The sequence below is a fragment of the Petaurus breviceps genome, unplaced genomic scaffold (assembly GCF_028583685.1).
Source record: "Petaurus breviceps papuanus isolate PSGF00001 unplaced genomic scaffold, PetGlider_PUasm1.0 151, whole genome shotgun sequence".
Taxonomy (NCBI): Eukaryota; Metazoa; Chordata; class Mammalia; order Diprotodontia; family Petauridae; genus Petaurus; species Petaurus breviceps.
Genome location: NW_027185712.1, coordinates 18,113,410 through 18,134,217, shown reverse-complemented (window position 1 = coordinate 18,134,217; position 20,808 = coordinate 18,113,410). Strand labels below are relative to the sequence as shown.

General features: G+C 36.2%; 1 protein-coding gene across 10 annotated transcripts in view; it reads right to left on the bottom strand.

Moving 5' to 3' along the window:
- Positions 1-20,808, bottom strand: part of CEP72 (centrosomal protein 72) — a 72,180-nt gene that overhangs the window by 8,663 nt on the left and 42,709 nt on the right. For 7 of the 10 annotated variants that reach the window (XM_069076129.1, XM_069076101.1, XM_069076135.1 and 4 more), the window contains 3 exons: positions 15,076-15,269; positions 9,501-9,627; positions 3,821-3,932 (listed from right to left, as the gene is read on the bottom strand). In XM_069076129.1, the coding sequence (XP_068932230.1) occupies positions 3,821-3,932; positions 9,501-9,627; positions 15,076-15,269 (433 nt within the window). The remainder of the gene's footprint in view (positions 1-3,820; positions 3,933-9,500; positions 9,628-15,075; positions 15,270-20,808) is intronic. The other 3 variants (XR_011166099.1, XM_069076162.1, XM_069076177.1) reach the window with 3 other exon arrangements.

Genomic DNA, 20,808 nt, shown 5'->3' with positions numbered 1-20,808 from the left:
TGCTACTGTAGTGAAGGTGATCCCCTGCGCTACATGCTACATTACGGTACCCTCCGTATGCACCGTCCCTTCCCCCCCCGGTTAAACGCACGCCACGCTCCGAGCTGCATCCAATCAGAGCTGCAGCAGTGAGCGCGTCATCCTGTTCTTCCCCAGTGATTTGCTTGCTGGCACCATTGAGAGCAGTGCTGCGGAGGAGAGCTGAGGCAGGACAACATAAAAACCCGGTATGTAAGCGGGAATGAGGGGGCATGATGGAGGATAAAAAGGGCATGATGGAGGAAAAAAGAACTCAGGGGGCATGATGGAGTGAAAAGAAGGACTGATGGTCATAATTTTATTATTCTGTCTGTTTTGACCCCCAGACATGAGTACAAAAAGGAAGAGCTATACTGTTGAGTATAAGAAAGCAATTGTAGAGGAGTCACATGGCAAGAATCTTGCAGTTTTCTGTAAAGAAAAACTTTTGGATCTTCGAATGGTCAGAAAATGGAGAGCAGATTATAATAACCTCAAGCAACAGGTGGATGAGGGAAAAGGGAAAAAGCGCAGGTCTGGATCAGGTCGGCAGCCCTTATATCCTGAGTTGGAGATCCTCATTGGTGAATGGATTGCTGATAGGAGAGCAAAGGCCTTGGTTGTGCACAGGGCTGATATTCAAGCATTTGCCCTTTCAATGGCACCAGAGTTTGAAATGGTCTCAGAAGGATTCAAAGCATCACAACACTGGTTGGACGGTTTCCTTCAACGGTATGAACTGTCCCTACGTAAGAAGATCAACAACACTGTTTAAGCTGGAAGATGCTGAAGTTATTAAACGTGCACTTGCATTCAAGTCCTTTATTGATAGGATCGACATTTCCAAGTACCAAACCTGCAATATGATTGCTATGGATGAAACTGCAGTGTTTATGGGACAAGGATCTCAAACAACAATTCATCACAGGGGTGCAACGTCAATCTACATTCCCACCACTGGCTATGAAAGTGCACGGGTCACCTGTGTTTTGGCAATTCGTTTGGATGGAAAGAAAGCCACACCTCTAATCATCAGTAAGGGCAAGAAAGATAAGATTGAACATGTATCTGGCATTTACGTTCTTGAAACCGAAAAAGCCTGGTGTACACAAGCCGTTATAAGAAAGTGGGTTGATTTAATGCTGCCACTTGTTATGCGAGGTAACCAAAGAGGTCTGATAGTCTGGGATTCAGCCAGCACTCACCGCGCTAAAGAAATAAAGAACTTCCTTTCAAAGAGAAGAATAGATCAAGTAATGATTCCTGCAGGAATGACTGCCTATCTCCAGACCCTTGATATTGCAATAAACAAGCCATTCAAGGACCATTTGCGCATGGAAGTCAATGACTACAATGAAAATAGAATGGAAAGAAATCAGCATGGAAACTTTGTGAAGCCCTGTATGCAAGAAGTCGTGACTTGGGTGAAGAAGTCATGGGATAAAATTACTGACAGCTGTGTCGCCAAGACACTACGAGCAGGTTACCTGGACAAGACATATTCATTTAAAAAGAGCTATATTGCTGGACATGACAGATTGGGTCCACTTCTTCTGAAGGAAATGGAGGTGCAAGACATCCAGGATGGAATTCAGGGTATGGACACTTATGACGATGTTGTTGAAGATGACATGATCATTATTGAATAAAGGTACATTTTTTTGTTCACATTTGCCTGTTTATTAAAATTGCTGTCAATGTTCATTAAAATAAGCCCTCCCCTGAAAATAAGTCCTCTGGTGTTTTTCTGTCCAAAAAAAAAATAATAAGACAGTGTCTTATTATCGGGGAAACACGGTAAAAACAGACTAACTCAATTGGCAACAGAGGCTCAAAAAGGCAATGAGGAGAGAAATGCCTTAAAAAGCCCAATTTGCCAGATGGAAAAAGAAGCTCAAAAGTTCAATGAGGAGAATCATTTCCTCAGATTTAGAATGGAGCAAAGGGAAGCTAGTGACTTTATGAGAAATCAAGATGATGTTAAACAGATCCAAACAAATGAAAGAATAGAAGGCAATGTGAAATATCTCATGGGAAAAACCACTGACCTGGAAAATAGATCCAGGAGAGATAATTTAAAAATTACTGGACTACCTGAAAGCCATGATCAAAGAAAGAACCTAAAAATCATCTTCCAAGAAATTCTCAAGGAAAACTGCCCTGATGTTTTAGAACCAGAAGGCAAAATAGAGGTTGAAAGAATCTACCGATCACCTCCTGAAAAAGATCCTCAAAAGAAACCTCCTAGGAATATTATAGCCAGGTTCCAGAATTCCCAGATCAAGGAGAGAATATTACAAGCAGCTAGGAAGAAACAATTTGAATATTGTGGAAACAAAATCAGGGCAACCCAGGATCTGGCAGCTTCTACACTGAGGGATCAAAGGGCCTGGAATATGTTATTCCGGAGGACAGAGGAACTGAGATTAAAACCAAGAATTACCTACCCAGCAAAACTGAGTATCATGTTTTAGGGGAAAATATGGTCATTCAGTGGAATAGAGGACTCTCAAGCATTCTTGCTGAAAAAACCAGAGTTGAATAGAAAATCTGACATTCAGATACAAGAAGCCAGAGAAGCATGAGAAGGTAAAGAGGGAAAAGAAATCATAAGGAACTTATCAAAGTTGAATTATTAACATTCCTACATGGAAAAACAATAATTGTAACTTATGAAACTTTTCTCAGTATGAAAATAGTTGAAGGGAATAGAAACATACACACACACACATACACACACACACACACACACACACACATATATGACTATATCGGAGGGTATAAGGATGTATGAATACTTATGTGAATGTGTGTATATATGCTTACAGGTATACATAAATGGAGGGCACAGGACCAAGTTAATAGGAAGTGATACTTAAAAGGTGAAATTAAGAGGTGAGAGAGAAATATAATGAGAGGAGATGGAGAGAGACAGAATGGGGTAAACTATCTCATATAGAAGTGGCAAAGGGAAAATGGTTACAATGGAGGGGAAGAATAGGAAGGCAAAAGGGAATGGGTCAACCTTATTTTCATTGAATTCATCTTGGGGAGAGAATGACATGCACACTAAATAGGGTATCTCACCCTACAGGAGAATAGGGGGGAAGGGGATGAGAGGGGGTATGATGGAAGGGAGGGCAGCCTAGGGGGGAGGGCAGTTGGAAATATTCACTTTTGAAAAGGGACGGGATCAAAGTAGAGAATAGAACAAGTGGATGGTGGGACAGGAGGGAGGGAAATATAGTCAGTCTTTTACAATATATCTTCTATGTTAATGTTTTGCATTATATGTATAATTATATGTATTATATGTATAACCTATACTTAACTGTTTATCTTCCCAGTAAGGGTGGGTGACAAGGGAGGAAGGGAATGAATCTGGAATTCAAAGTTTTAAAATAAAATGTTTAAAATTTTACATATATATGTGTATATATATATATATATATATATATATGTATATATGTTTGTGTGTGTGTGTATATACTATTATTAATACTATTTCACATGTAATTGGGAAATAAGATATACAGGCACTGGGGCATAGAGATCCACTATGCCCTACTGGAAAAGTCGAAGGGGGTATGGGAGAAGATATGAGAGAGAGCAAATTGGAGGAGGGAATATCCTGTGGGATTGCTACTTTGGGGTGGTGGGTAGGGGAAAAGAAAATTTGTAACTCAAAATCCAGTGGAAATTAATGATGCAAATCAGAAGTTAATAAAGCATTTGAAAAATGAAAAAAAAATGAGGACAATAATAGCAAAAAAAAAATCATATATTCTTAGCAATAATGTACCTGTGACTTTCCTGAAGCATTTCTGTCAGTTCCTGAATCTTAGCATAGTGTTCAAGATGTTCCTTTAAGTTATCAATTTCACTGGACAACTCCTGATTACTGTTTTGAAGTTCTAAAATATAGATGAAATATCTTTAGTATTAAGTTTTATCATTTACTTCTATAAATTGTGAATTTAAACTTAATTTTTAGAATTTGGCAATACTTGTCCTCTAAAACAAAAATGTAATTTGAAAAAAATATTTCATATATGTAAGTCATAAAGTTAACTAAAAATAAATTTGTAAATAAATTTGCTCATTAGATCAATTTTCACAAACAACATCTATCTGTGCTTCTTAGAAAAAATGACCTAGGTGCAGCTAGGTGGTGCAGTGAATAGAGCACTGGCCCTGGAGACAGGAGGACCTGAGTTCAAAATCTGATCTCAGACACTTGACACGAGCTGTATGATCTTGGGCAAGTCACTTAACCCCAATTGCCTTGCCTTCCCCACTCAAAAAAAAGAAAAAAGAAAACATGACCTAGATATAACGAGATATTACCGGAAAATCTGAAGAACATGGAACATATTACTTATCAGACTTATGGACAGATGAACAATTTATGATTAAACAAGAGACAAAGAGCAGAGTGAGGTGTAAAATGGATAATTTCAATTATATTAAATTAAAACAGCTTTGCACAAATAAAATAAATGTAGCCAAGATTATAAGGAAAGAAGAAAATTTAGGAAAAAATTTTATAGACAGTTTCTCAGATAAACGTCTCATATCCCAATACATGAAGAACTTTGTCAAATCTATAAAAATATGAGTCATCCCCAATTGATAAAGTGGTCAAAGGATATGAAAGGCAGTTTTCTGATAAAGAAGCAGAATAACTTATAGTCACGTAAAAAATTCTCTCATTATTGATTTGCAAAAAGCAAATTAAAACAACGTTGAGACATTATATTGCACCTATTTGACTGGCTAAAATTATTGATGGTGGAACTGTGAACTAATCCAACCATTATGTAGAGCAATCTGGAATTATATCCAAAGGGTTATTAAATTACCTATATCCTTTGACCCAGAAATACCATTACTAGGTCTATTTCCAAAGATGATTAAGGAAAAAGGAAAAGAACCTATATGTTCTAAAATATTTATAGCAGCTCTCTTTGTGGTGGCAAAGAACTGGAAATTGTAGGGATACCCAAAATGATGGGCTCAATGATCTTAGAAAAACATGGATAGACTTACACGAAATAATGAAGACTGAAATGAGCAGAACCAAGAGAATACTGTATATAGTAACAACAATATTATTTTAAGAACAACTTCGAATGAATAAGTAATTTTAACTGTTATAAATACCAAAATTAACTATAAAGGACATATGAAGAAAGGTGCTACCTACATCCAGAGAAAGAACTGATAAACAGATGTATGTATAGAATGATATAAATATATGTGTATGGGTGTTGTGTATACACATACACATTTGTGTCTAATGGTAGCCATCTCTAGAGAAGAGGAGCTGAGCAGGGAAGAAAAAGAGAAATGTACACAATAATTTTTATCATATATTTAAAAGGAATAGCAAGTTGTACATAATAGATTTGCAGTTTCATGTGCAATCATCTTTTTATTATATTATGTTATGGAAATGCTTTTATTTGATAAATTAAAAATAGAGATTTTTTAAAAAGGAAAGAGCATCACCTATGATAACCCTTGAGAAATAAGAGATATAAAGTTACAGTATTTTTTAATCCAGAGGATTCATGAGATATATACAGTATCATCAGCTATATACTGCCAGTACCTCATCCCTCCATATTTTCCTAGTCTATTACCTCTGCTCTGGTTTCACTCTCCTCCCTTTGTAATCTTAACTTTATTCAATTCAATAACCATTTATTAAGTATCTATTATGTCCCAAGCACAGTGCTAAACTGGTGGTAATAAATATAAACCCTTCCTCCCCTAAACAGTCCCTATTTAAAGAAGTTTGCATTCTACTTAAAGTTAATGAAATTGATTATACTTTATCTTCTACCTCTGAATCTTCAGCCCCTGATCCTTCCAGTGAACGTGTCCTGACAGTCTTCTCAATCCTGATCCTCACCCCCTAAACTTACTCTACTCCACTACAACTTCATGTTACCTACTTGATTTTAGGCATACATTTCTGTGTAGCAGTTCTTTTATTTTTCCTTCATTGACTTTCTAACCTGGGCCCTGCAGCAAATGTTCTAAATCTTCTGAAACTCCTCCTCCCATATCCACCCACTTGCTCCCAGCAAATGATCTTGATTCCTACTTTGTTGTACTAAGTTGAGACTATCCATAGTGAGTTTCCTTCATCTTCTATTCCACACCTTGAAATCCCTCAATATTGTCATGTATCTCTAACTTTTCTGCTATAGTCTCAAAGAGGTGTTCCTTCCTGTCAAAGTCAACATTTAATCCAATCATATTCTCTCAACCCTCTTCTCTTCCTAGAGCTCAACCTATGATTAATAATCTCCATAATGATGTGCGAACAATGATATAATGACTTAATCTCTTCTCCCAAAGATTACCTGGATTCCTACCCCACCCTCACCGCCATCTCCATTTTTTTGGCAAGCTGTTAATGAGTTCTGCTGGCAAAGCCTCTGAGAACCCAAGGTCACTTCCATACCATGATGAGGTAACAGCAATACTTATTACAAGTTCAACTAGTAATATTTCTCTAAAAGTAAAAGATCATAGCAATAACAAACGAAACTATAAAAACAAATGGCATATAACCAAAAAGATATTCTTAATCCATGAGTTTTACTTTGCTTCAAAATCAACAATTCAAGTTTAACTTCACTCCACTTGACTTGCTTATTCAACAGTTAGTTGAACTCAGCACTGGCTGTGTGCCTTCTACTTGCAAAACATTAGGTGGTAGGGAAAAATAAAAAAGATCAAAACTCCCTGTCCTCAAAAAGCCTATATTCAAATGCAAAGAGTAGGGGAGGGGAGAGAAAGATTTAACTTTTACCCAGGTAAGTAAATATAAAGTAACCTTAAAAAGGGACAAAACACTAGGTTGGTGCCGGGGTTGGGAACTAAAGAATTCCTCATGGAGGAAGTAGCATCTGAGTTCTCAGAGGTGGAAATATGAGCAAATAATTATATAGGAGGTAGCCTATGTGAATGCACAGAGGTGGAAGATGAAATGTTCGATTCATTCTGGCTGGAATGTAGGCTGGAAAGTAGGGAGTACAGTCAGATAAGGGTGAAAAGGAAGATTTTCATCTATAAGAGGGATTTAAGGGGAGATTTTTGGGAATTAACAAGAAGTGAGTTTTTCATACTGAGCAAGGCGAAGTTTATAATAAAAGTTAGGATCTCTAAAGGGAGAGGAAGAAGCATGGTAATGATGAATAGAGAGAAAGCCTTAGAACTGGGAAGGTTTATAGTCCTGCCTTTAATATGTAATGGCTATGGGATCTTAAACAACTCTCACTTAGCCCCCAAGTGCTTTAGGAAGCTCTCTTAAGATTACAGGCTGCCAAGAAAATAGAGGGAGTTTCATTACCTAGAAGTTCCTTATACCAATGAAATTACAAGTACAATTCCTATTCCTATCTCTGAATACTTCAAATGTAACCTATTAAAGAAAAGACAACATGCTTTCTGGAAGTAGAAATAACACCTGATAATCTACCAATCATAAATAAGAAAGGCATGGAAAAAAGTGTTTAATTGTAACTTTAAAAATTAAAGTTTAATCCACAATTAAAAACTGCAACTTTAAAAATCTGTCAGGTTATGGATGTTATAAAATTATATTAAATATAATGTATAAAATATATATTAAATAGTTTTTTTAATTAAAAAGTTATATTATCACAAGATCATTTTGTAAGTTAGTGCTTCCCTGGATTTAGGAAACAAGTGCCCATTGTATTTTAAATAAATAATTCTTAAAGAAATTAAACTATGGACATGAGAATGGAAAAAAAAAGTATTACTTCAGTCAGCAAATGAACCCAAGATAGTTGGGATTAAGTTGAACTTGGCAGATGTGAAATGGAGAAGTTGTGAAACATACCCTTCCCAATAAACATAGAAAAGAAAGTAAAAATGGTAACAGTAACTGGTTGCCATGACAATGGAAATAAATTATGATCCTGATAGAGAAGGACATATTCACTGGATTAAGGAAGAAACAAAAAATTATTTCCTTCTTTAATGAATAGCAGTTTGAGTGTATAAGTAGTTGGGGTATAAGTAGTTGGAAGAAAAGGTCTTTTTATACCAATATTTTTAAGAGGAAAGAAGAACACTATCATTTATTTAAAAAATCCACATACCAAAGGATCTACAAAGCTCCAAAGGTAAGGTTAGGGATTCATGGGGTCACGCCTGGGTGCACAGCTCAGAAAAAGTTGGGGCAGAAACTCCAGTCAGAAGAAATGATCATGGAAGCCCTCTGACCCTATATATACAAAAATATTTATAGAAGTTCTTTTTACAGTGCCAAAGAATTGGAAACTGAGTAGATGCCCATTAACTGGGGAATGGCTGAACAAACTGGTATATGATTATGATGGAATACTATTGTGCTATAAGAAATGATGAACAGGATGTTTTCAGAAAAACCTAGAAAGACTTACATGAACTGATGAAAAGGGAAGTGAGAAGAATCAGGAAGACATTTTAAATCAGTAACAGGAATACTGCACAATGATCAACTGTGAATGACTCAGTCATTCTCAGCAATGCAAAGATACAAGACATTGAAAGAATAAAAGGTCAAGAATATCAATTAAAGGGGGAAAATGTGAAGGAAGGTGGTATAGGCACAACAGATCTCCAACTGTATTACAAAGTGGGAGCCATCACAGCAATCTGGTACTGGTTAAGAAATACAGTGGTGGATTAGTGGAACATATTGGGTACAAAATATACAGTAGGAAATGACCACAATAATCTTTGTTTAATAAATACAAAGATCTAAACTTTTGGGACAAAAATTCAAACTCACTACTTGATCAAAACTTCTAGGTACATGATGAAAAATGCTACCCACCTCCAAATAAAGAACAGATGGAATCTGAATGCAGATTGAAGCATACTATTTTTTAAACTTCTTCATTTTTCTTGGGTATTTTGCTCTGTGTTTTCTTTGACTGCACATGTATGACCTATATCAAACTGCTTGCCTTCTCAATGAGATGAGAAGGGAGGAAAGCGGGAGAAAATTTGGAACTCAAAATTGTAAAAAACAAAGATTAAAAATTGTTTTTACCTGTAATTGGGAAGAATAAAAAATTTTTCAAAGAAAAAAAGAATAATAATCTCCCATTTTCCCACTTTGATCTCTCTTTTCTCCTTTTTTATTTTAATTTTTTTGCTTGCTTTTGTTTAGTTATGACATTTGCCTCTTTCCTTCAACAGAGCTAAATGCCCTGGAATTGTCTTGATTAATAGTACTTACAGACCCAATTAAAAATCTGCAACAGACAGATTATGTCTATGCGCTATTTCTTACTTCTCTTGCTGTATAATTTCAAGGTATGGTTTTTGTCAGATGCGTGCATTAGTATAATACATAGTTTTAATTATTTTAGTATTTAGTCTTACCTGGGGTTAAATACTAAAATATCAATTTATTAAAGACTATATAACTGAATGAATTTTAAACTCACCATTAATCTGCATAGTTAATACAGCTGAAGAATCTCCCTGTTTGGCATCATGTTCCATATTTAACAAACGTGATTTTAAACTATTGTTTTCTTCCAGTGATTTACTTAATTGTTGTTTCAAGGTATCCTAACGGCATAAAAATATATTGATAAAAAAAATAAAATTGACTATCAGCGCTTTTTAAACCGTGGGTCATGATGGGGCTGCAAGTGGAAAAAGTTTAAGAAGCTTTGGACTAAATTACTCTTAGGCATTATCAACAATGTAAGTATAATGTCTGAATCTAATGTCTTTTCAGTTTTTCTGATAATACAGATATTCACACAATTCTCTGTATAAGGCATTACCAAAATTAAATAATAGTCATTGCCTTCAAGGAACTCTACTAAGATATAAGATATGTATGTATTCAAACAATCATTTGAATGTCAAAAATTAATGAGCATAAATCATTTTGTAAACAAGATAAAATTTCATAGACATGCTACTCATGGCTTCATTCAAGTCACTGATAAAAACATCTAGAATCAAGGTTCTCTCCAGGCTACCATCCACCATATGCACTATTGTTCAATGTGACAATATGAGTGCCTAGTGCTCCTGATACTTCGCAAATTGAGTTTGAATTATAAAAGAACTGGTCAGGAAGCTGAGAAGGTCTCAAAAATATTTTCTGAGGAGTGGCTAGGTGGCCCAGTGAATAGAGCACCAGCCCTGGAGTCAGGACGACATGAGTTCAAATCCAGACTCAGACACTTAACACTTACTAGCCATGTGACCTTGGGCAAGTCACTTAACCCCAATTGCCCTGCACTTCCCCCTCCAAAAAGCAAAAAATTAAAAAAAAAAATTTTTTTCTGGAGTTCCAAATGCTGGTAAGGGCTTCCTTCAGTTAAGAACTGCAGAAGGGGAGTTATGTTTTATATATTTTAAAAGAAAATTCTTGTATTATATGTTCATAAACTTCAATTCTGAGAAGATTTAATTGGATTTTATGGTCCATTATTGTCTACTGTGTTTTAAGTGAACATAAACAAAACCTTGAACCTCTGGGCTAAGCTAAATTTAGGCTTAGCCTACTTTGGCACTGTAAGCAGAGAGTCTTTTTGTATTGTTTGTTGTCCTTTAAAAAAATTATTATGGCCTCATGATCAAATTTATTTTAATGTAGAAAGGAAAGGAGGAAAAGAGATAACATTTTTAAAAGAGATGGGTTTGGTGGATTGGATTTATGATCGCTCCTGTTTCCTCTGCATCTCCCCACTCCTTATGGTCAACTTGCTTCCAGTACAATTAGTTCATACCTTCTGGGTACACATCCCCCTCCGCACCTCCCTTTCCTAGAATAGCTTCAGGCACTATCTACATGTCTTTACTCAGATCACCAGAAAAATCTGGGTCAATTAGTGAGGTCTGAGTGACATCAGATTAGGGCAGATCCAGTAGCTGCTAAGATAAGCAGGACTGTTTTTTCATGTAAACTCTCTATAGTTAATGGGAGGAAATATGAAGCCTACCACCATGCTAGGGGGGCAAAGAGTGATGACACGCTTTCTCATGTTTAATAAATGCAAAGGTACTGATAAAATTATATTGGGATATCTAGGAGCAAGATAGCAAGGATCCTTCTACCCTTCCAAAACTTAAGATTTCCTGAAAACCTCTAATCTATCTGGCTGTTTGAAGCCACAAATGTCTTAATTTAGGCTTAAGGGACTGTCAGAATGAATTTTCCTATTGGGTAGTTTCACTAGAGCTTGGATTGTTTTAACTGTAGGACCCCTGGGGGACCAGGAGGCCATATGCCCAAATTACTATGGTAAGAAAAGAAAGAGAATCAAATATATAAGGGGTGGCTGGATATTCACCATGTTACGATTCTACTAGGGCCCCTCAACATCTTCATGGGGTACTCCATTTCTCCTGTGGTCTTGGGAAGACAAAAGCACTGAGAAAGGAATACCCTAGATGGAAGACTCCTCATGTGGGCTTCAGTTGTGGTGGCTGATTGGGGGAGTGTATTTAAGGCATTATGAGTTCTTAGGAGTCAATACTTGTCCAGAGATAGACCTCTGTCCAAAAGTCAGTACTGACCCTGGTCCATCTTTTTGGATTAAAAATTTTCCTTATGTCCTGAAACACTCTATTCTGACCTTGCCTTGACTTTACCAAGTGGTAGCCACAGACCTGCTTTCTGTTAAAATTATGTATCCGTTACTTTACCCTGGACAACATTCTCTCTGTCATAGTAAGCCCTATGCCAGTTATTGTTGGTAGGGTTAAATGGAAATCCTTGGGGCTGGCTGTCTAAACTATCTCCTATGGTTAAAGTTAAATAATCTCAGGCATATGTAAGTAGTGGTGGTAGTGGGTCCCAACTAGTACTGCCCTAGTAACAGAGATGGAAACTGAAATAGTCTGTTATGCAAGATTGTCTGTTTAATTATCCTATGTGGCTAGCGAAGGTAGATGTCCCTAGTGATTAACAGCAGGTTATTAAGAACTGAATAAAGGGGTTATTCCAATTGCTGTTTCTGTTCCTCATCTTGTCCAGCTAAAGTAGGATGGGATTATTGAGCTCACCTATTCATATTTTCTCTGTCCCTGTGGCTGAGACCAATAAGGGACTGTTTGCTTTTATCTGGGAAAGAGCTGAATATACTTTCACCATTTCCTCCTATATATGAACCTTTTTTTCCACACTGCCATACTCTAATGAGCAGAATCCTAAGAGTCCTCACTTCACAAGCACATTAAGATCCACCTTTATATTGAAGGTACATTGGCTAAGTGTGCTGGATGAGGCCATGGTAATAGAAGTCTTAAAATGTATGGTGGCTCATATGACAGACAAGGGATGGAAGATCAGACCAAATAAAATTCAGGGCCCTTCCCATTCAGTTAAGATTTTAGTGATATATGAAGCAGGGAGAACCCAGATAATTCCAAATATGATCCACAACAAGCTACTGCTGCTGGCTTTCCTACAGACTAAGAAGGAAGTTCAAAGGTTTATCAGATTTCTTGTGTTCTAGAGAATACAAGTCCATTATCTGGCTATTTTAGTGATTCTTATTTATTAAATTATTCATAAGTGTGACTTTTTTGAAAGGGAATTAGAACAGATTGCAGACTTGCAAGATTTTTTTTTTTTTGCTTTTTGGAGGGGGGAAGGTAGGGCAATTGGGGTTAAGTGACTTTCCCAAGGTCACACAGCTAGTTTTTGTGTTAAATGTCTGAAGCTGGATTTGAACTCAGGTCCCCCAGGGCCAGTGCTCTATTCACTGTGCCACCTAGCCATCCCAGAGACTTGTAAGATTTAAAGTGTCTGTACAAGAATATCTCCCTTTGGGTGCATATGATCCTAAGGGTTCCTGGAGGTTTCTGGTACCTGAAGGACTAGGTACCAAGGACTAGCCAGATTAAATTACTAGGCTATAAACTTTCAGAAATTCATTTCATTATGTTCAAGAAACAATATTTTAGAGGCGGCCAGCTAGCACAGTGAGTAAGAGCACGGGCTCCAGTGTTGAGAAGTCCTGGAGATCGAATCCCGGGCTCGGACACTTAGTACCCACCCAGAAACACCTGGTTGTGTAACCTTGAGCAAGTTACTTAACCCCAATTGCTTAGGAGCGGCCAGGTGGCTCAGCGAGTAAGAGCACCGGCTCCAGTGTTAGGATGACCTGGATCAAATCCGGGCTCAGATACTCAGCACCACACCCAGAAATAACTGGCCATGTAACCTTGAGCAAGTTACTTAACCCCAATTGCTTTAAAAAAAAAAAAAACAATTATTTTCATGTTATTAGACCCTGGTTGCTACCAAAAGAATCACACTGGGACACATGACTATCCTTCATCCATCTATCATAAGTTTAACTAATGAACCTTCTAATAAGATGGGTAGAGCACAAAACGTTTCCATTGTGAAATGGAAACAGCATATCCAAAATCATGCTTGATGGGGCTCTTGCGGTATTAGTGCAGCTAGCTAGGTAGTACAGCAGATAAAGCACTGGCCCCAGAATCAGGAAACCTGAGTTCAAATTCAGTATCAGAAACTTGCTAGCTATGTGACCTTGGGCATGTCATTTAACCTCTGTTTGCTTCCATTTCCTCAATTGCAAAATGGCAATAATAATAGCAACTATCTCCCAGGGTTATTGTGAAGATCGAATGAAATAATATTTGTTAAGTGCTTAGCAAAGGCTTTGTAATGGTAATAAAAATGGGAAGATCTTTCCCTTCCATTAATAGGCCCATGTGACCTACTAGAGTCACAGGGAAGTCTGAGTCACATGAGTCTGTGGTGGGAGAAGCTTGTTGAGTAGGTAGAGCAGGAAGGGTGGGACAGGAAGAGGAGAAACTGGCACAGAGCCCAGAGGAAGTTGGTCAAAGCAGTTAGAGCTGAGGGAGAGAGAGGAAGCAGGCAGCAAGTTGTGAGTGTTCATTTGCGGGAAGGCCCTAGCATGGGGAAGGCCTGGGGATGGTGGTGCCCCCTGCATTGTTATTGTGTATAGATTTCTCTGTGCTATGATGGATTTGGCTTTCTGGTATTGTGATTCAGTTTTCTGGTGTTTGAATAAATGTTTTGGTTCTGTCTTCAACGTGGAGATTCTATTCTCTATTCTATTTTGTGATTCAGAATTACGCCAGTATATTCATAGCCACCATAGGTGCTGTGAATATTGTGTTGGTGCTACAGGCCCAGACATAGTAGTTGCTATATGAATGCTAAAACTATTATGATTATGATTAGTGTCCTTCATGAACAAGCTGTGATATAGCTAAAGGCTGAGACTTCTTAATCACCATCCTTGGGATTCATTTTTGTCAACATCCTTCTTAAACATAAAGTCTAGAATGTACAACAAAAGTAGCCCTTCATTTATGAATATCTGATTTGAAAACAGATGTCAAGTAATCAGTATAAAATCCAGCCCTGCCTCCATTTTGGCAAGAGCTTTTCCTCTAACTCAGTTACTTCTTTAACAAAGTTATGCTATCTCCTATGTAATTGTACAGAATCAGAAAAATGGTCTTATTTTTGCAGATATGCAAAGTTAAGATATTAGTGGCGACCAGTATTTACTTTATTTCTCTGCCACCCACAAAGGAGTTCCTTCTCTCCATAGCTCTTCCAGGAAGGCATTGAAAAGGGAATAAGTCAATATCTGGAATCCTTTGGAAGATGGGATATATTTTCCCACAGAAACAATGGCACAAATGGTAGTTAGTTATGATTGAAATAGTACCATTATATAAATATACTTCAGGTAGAGCATGAGCTAATAAACAAGCTTTTGTGTATTGATCTGGGAAACTCACTACAATTTATAATATTGTATCTTTGGAGAAATGTGTTCCAAGTTATACAAACTAACTTAAGCAAACTTTTCAAATATAATCCTTTCATAAGTTAAAGGCTGTTTGTTTTTCAATGTAGTCAGACTTGGAAAGAGAACAATAGAATTATTACTTCCTGTGATATTATTCTTTTATTAATTATTCTTCTATTAATGTATCTAATTCTCCACCCAACACATCTAAGAATTAACATGCATGGCTCACCATCTCCTTAAGCGTGTTGTTTAATTCCAACATCAGCCCACTAATCCTTATATTGTACTGCTGTTCCTGTTCAGCAAGATTTTGTAACGCTATGTTTTCTAAAATCAAGTGATTAATTTTTTCATTCATGATTGATGAATTTTCCTGACTGAATGCAGATGTTTGCACAGAAGACAAAACATGTCTTGCCTGACCTGGGAATAAAAATGAAGTATATTAATATTATTTAAGAATAAAAGATAATATCGCAAATGTATTTTAAATATTTCAAGGTACTTTCTTTATAATTCTACTACAAATGAAATATGGCATAGAGAATTCTAAATTTTATATAGCTTCAGTTATAACTATGTGTGATAACATTGATATGGTTATTCTATCAATGCAGAATGCAATCTATCCACATCTGTTCATTCTGTGAAATTTTCATTTATGTTCCTCTCAAATTTTCCAAAGAGGATCGACCAAAAACATTAGAGGATTTTTTAAAAAAGAAACATTTTATAGGTACCAATACAGTACTATGAATATTCATCTGTTATACCTCACTCTCATTTCACAACAAGCTCACCTATTCTAGTTATATGTCCTTAATGTCTTTCATCCAATTTCTCTGAAAATCATAGTTGGCAATATATTTCAGCCTATTTACAACTACCATGAACCTCTATTATCCTGTATGTCAATAAAGACCTTTTGAGATTGTGACCTGTCATGATTGACAGCTATATTGCATCACTATTATCATTTTTTAATTTTTTGAAGGCAATTGGGATTAAGTAAATTGCCCAGGGTCAAACAGCTAGTCAATGTCTGAGGTCACATTTGAACTCAGGTCCTCCTGACTCTAGGGCTGGTGCTCTATCTGCTACACCACCTACCTGACCCTGCATCACTAGTATTTAAAAGAGGTTTTATGTTGGGAAGAAATTTGGGATGATTGAAAGCACTAAATAATTTTCAATCTGTTCTCTTCTTCCTATTTAACTGTGGCCTGGCTCACTATATAATTGCTGAGCTATTTTAAGATACATGTTCTGGTAAACTATCTTGATGAGCTACCCATACAAATTTATGCCATATTCTGGGCAATATGAAAGTCTTATTCACTTCACTTTTCATTTGTGTATTAACTGATATCCATTCAGTAAGCAAAAGTTTCAAAATGACGGGAGGTCAGGATAATCTAGGACTTGAAATAATCAGCACAATGTCTTTTGCACATAGTAGCATTTAGAGTTGCTCACAAACTCCAATCCATCCTCCACACAGCTGCCAGTGATCTTCCTAAGTACATGTCTGACCCTCTTATCCCCCTTCTTAATAAACTCCAGTTTATGAAAATATCCATAAGATCAAATATAATCTGGGTTCAAATACTGAGTCCTACTACCTCTGATGTTTTTCTAGTATTATTGCTACAGACAGTATTTCTCAAACTATATAATAGAGCTAACAATAGACATTCTTGTTTTACTTGGATCTTATTGTACAGATCTCTAATCTTTCTCCATTATATGGAGCTCTGGGTTTTGATAGATACATCTTACCATATTATTTCTATATTCTCTAGACTATGGACATTTCTAGTGCTTTTTTTTTTTAACAGAAACAGGTATTGTTTCATCAAAAGCTTTTTCAGCATCTATCAATATAACTGGGTAGTTTTATCATTTTTTTATTAACATGGACTACAAATACTTGAAAGACAAGTTAATTGAATTGTATGGAAACATAGAAAGTAAATTTATGATAATGAGGTGCCTCAATGTACCCCTTTCAGACCTAAAAAAACCCCCAATTTTGTAGCCCTCATGGCAAAGACTTTATTTTCTGAAAGGCTTTGTTTGAATTAGTTATAGTGCTATTCTCTTTTTCTGGGTTTATCATTTGGGTTTCTCTCAGTTCATACTTCTTCTATATGGTCAATTTTCATAAAGCATTCAGATATATGTAAAGTCATTTCTGTTCTCATTTAGTAATCACCAGAGGTCTATCATCTCCAACTTTTCTAAAGTTCTGTTCAGGTCATTAACTTTTTTTTTTTCCTTCTGGTTGTTGTTTTAGTAGTTATTAGATTTTCTTGGTCTAAAAGGAATATTTGGTGTATAAACATGTAGTATTTGTATTAATTTGTTATTTATTGTGCCTTTAAGTATAATGCAGCATCTCAGCTTATCTCTTATTATGTCTCTGGTAACCATTACTCTCTTTTGCAATCAAGATTGTTAGCCCTGTTTTGAGTCTGGCAGCACAACAGAGTTTGTTCCAGATTGTACATACATCAATCTTTATGTTTCAAGAGTATTTCTTTTAATTTTTTTTTTTGTTTTGGAGGGGAATTAGGGTGAAGTGCCTTGCCCAAGGTCACACGGCTAGTTTTTGTGTTAAGCATTTGAGGTCAGATGTCAACCCAGGTCCTCCTGACGCCAGGGCTGGTGCTCTATTCACTGCGCCACCTAGCTGCCCCGCTTCAAGAGTATTTCTTAAAAATAGCATATTGTTGGATTCTTCTTTCTAATATATGCTGCTTTTACATTTAATAGGTCATGAAATAATCAGATTGATTCTGTCTTTTAAAAATTGATCCTTTTTGCAATTAATTGATTTTGTCCTGTTACTGCCCAAGTAATAGTTCTATGTCTCTGAACTTATTTCAAAAATTCAGCTGGCCTGTAACGAGTTCACTTTAGAAATCCAATTCTGCTAATCATTTTTATTTTTGTCTCAAGGAAATCTGTTATCCTTCAAGAATGCTGGTGGATACCAGGGAGACCATATAGTACCTTTACACCACTAAGCTATCCTTCAAGGATGTGTGCTTTGTTCCAAATAAGTCTGGTCCACTATCTCTAACCTTGCAGGTAGATTCAATGAACATTTCTTAGTTACAGGAGGGAAAAAGGGAGTTGCTGCTAGCCCCATATTCCCAATTTCTAACCAATCATATTGTCTCCCATGTCTCAGCTCTGTAATCAATCATATTGATTTCATCATTCATGATATTAAGTTCTTTTAACCAGTCGTAATTTGTTCCCTGCCTATGAAGTCCTATTCTTTGTTCTATACTCCCCAAAACTATAAAAGAGAATCGTCCTGCTCATTAGAGTCTTAGCTTTGCTGAGGAAGCTGAGATCCAATTTTATAGGTAAACTCATGCTTCATTAATAACTTGATCATATTCAGAACTTTGTCCCCCAGTCTATTTTATTTTACCTGTTAATTTATCTCATTAATGTTCAAGGTTATGATTATTAATCTGTCCACCTGTATTTTCTTCTCTCTGCCTCCCTCTCCTCCCTTTACAAAGAAGTGGTACAAATATGCTTAACACTAGTGATTATAATTGGATAGATGTTTGCATTCCATCATCCCTCTTCTCCTCTTATCTCTCACAATCAAAGGTTTTTTTTTTTTAACTTTCTTTTCAATACTCCTTAAATGTCTAACCTACAACATTGGTAATTTGACTACTCCACTCTCCCTTCTATCTTACCATTCACTTAAACTTCTCTTGTCCCTACTTATTTCCCTGTTGATTTTAATATATTTTTTCCAATCTTTCTTTCCTGCTCAGATGAAGGTTAATGAGATGCTAACTCTCTTGACCCCTGTTATGTGAGACTGTAAGTTCCCTCCTATTCCTACCCATCTTTTTTTCCCTCTCTAACCACCAAAACAAAACAAAACCACTCCCAGGCATTTTACCTGTCTTATTTAACTTTCTTATGTAACTGGAAAAGTTGAGGGGACAACTGCTTCTTTTGCCATTCTTATAATGTAAATAATTTATCATTGCATAGTCCATTCAAATTGATAAAAGTATTTATCTTTCTATGTTCCTCATGACTCCTAGGTTCACAATTCAAAGTTTCTACTTTGGTCTTTTCATCAGGAATTTTTGGAAATCCTCTATTTCATTTACAATGTACTTTTTTCTCCTATAGGAGTCTATTCAGATTTGTCAAATAGGTTATTCTTGGCTGTAATGCTTTTTCTTTTGCGTTTTAGAACTGTTACAAGCTCTCCTTGAAAGTCAGGGCTGCCAAATCTTTCATGATCTGGACTTTAACTTCTTTGTACTTTAATCCGCCCCCCCCCCTTTTCCCCATCACATCCCTCCCACCCAAGCTGCTAGCAGTATTTTTTCTTTGACTTGTAAACTTGGATTTTGGCTGTGACATTCTTGGGAATTTTCATTTTGAAAGTTAACCAGTGAAATCTTTCTATCTCTATATTGCCCTCTGGTTCTAAAAGATCTGGGTAGTTATTGTTTGTCATTTCTTGAAACAAAGTATTCAGGCTTTTTGTTTTTGTGATTTTCAGGCAGTTTGATGATTCTTATATGATCTCTTCTTGACCTGTTTTTATGGTTCCATTATGTGTGTATATGTGTATGTATGTATATATATATATACATACATATACATATAATTTCCCCCCAAATACATTTTTGAGTTCTAAATTCTATCTTTCCCTCTGTCCTCCCGCTTCCCTGAGATGGTAAGCCAATCAGATTATAGGTTATACATGTGCAACCGTGTTTAACATTTCCATATTAGTCATTTTGTACAAGAAGACTTGAACAAAAGAAAAGGAATGAAAGTGAAAAATAGCATGCTTCAGTTTGTATTCAAACAATATTAGTTCTTTCTATGGAGGTGGATAGTACACTTCATCATTAGTCCTTTGGGACTGTCTTAGATCATTGGATGGCTTGAGATAGCTAAGTCATTCACAGTTCTTCATCAAACAATACAGCTGTTATTATGTACAACATTCTCCTGGTTCCATTCACATGACTTTGCATTAGTTCATGTAAATCTTTCCAGGTTTTTCTGAAAGTATCCTGCTTCTCATTTCTTATAGTACAACAGCCCATCACAATCATATACACCACAGATTGTTTAGCCATTCCTCAATTGTTGGGCATTCCTTTAATTTCCAATTCTTAGCTACCACAAAAAGAAATATAAATATTTTTGTACGAATAGGTCCTTCCTCACCCTCCCACCCCTGGGACATAGAAGTAGTAGTAATAGATACAACATTGCTGGATCAAAAGGTATGCAGTTTTATAACCTTTTAGGCATTGTTCCAAATTGTTCTCCAGAATGGCTGGATCAATTCACAACTCCTCTAACAGCGTATTAATGTCTTAGTTTTCCCACATCCCCTGCAATATCCATCATTTCCCTTTCCTGGCATGCTAAGCAATCTGATAGATGTGAGGGGGTACCTCAGAGTTGTTTTAATTTACATTTCTCTAACCAATGGTGATTTAGAGCATTTTTCATATGGCTACAGATAGCTTTGATTTCTTTGTCTGAAAACTGCCTGTTCATATTTTTAGCCATTTATCAATTGGGGAATAATTTGTGTTTTTATAAATTTGACTCAGTTCTCTGTATATTTGAGAAATGAGGCCTTTATCAGAGATAGTCATTGCAAAATTTCCTGCGGTTTTCTGCTTTTCTTATAATTTCAGTTGCAATGATTTTGTTTGTGCAAAAACTTTTTAATTTTATGTAATCAAAATTACCTATTTTACATTTTGTAATGCTCTTTATATTCTCTTTGGTCCTAAATTCTTCCCTTATCCATAGATCTAACAGATACTAACTTGCTTATATATCACACTTTATGTGTAAATCATGTACCCATTTTGACCTTATCTTAGTATACAGTGTGAGATGCTGGTCTATACCTAGTTTCTGCCATACTGTTTTCTAG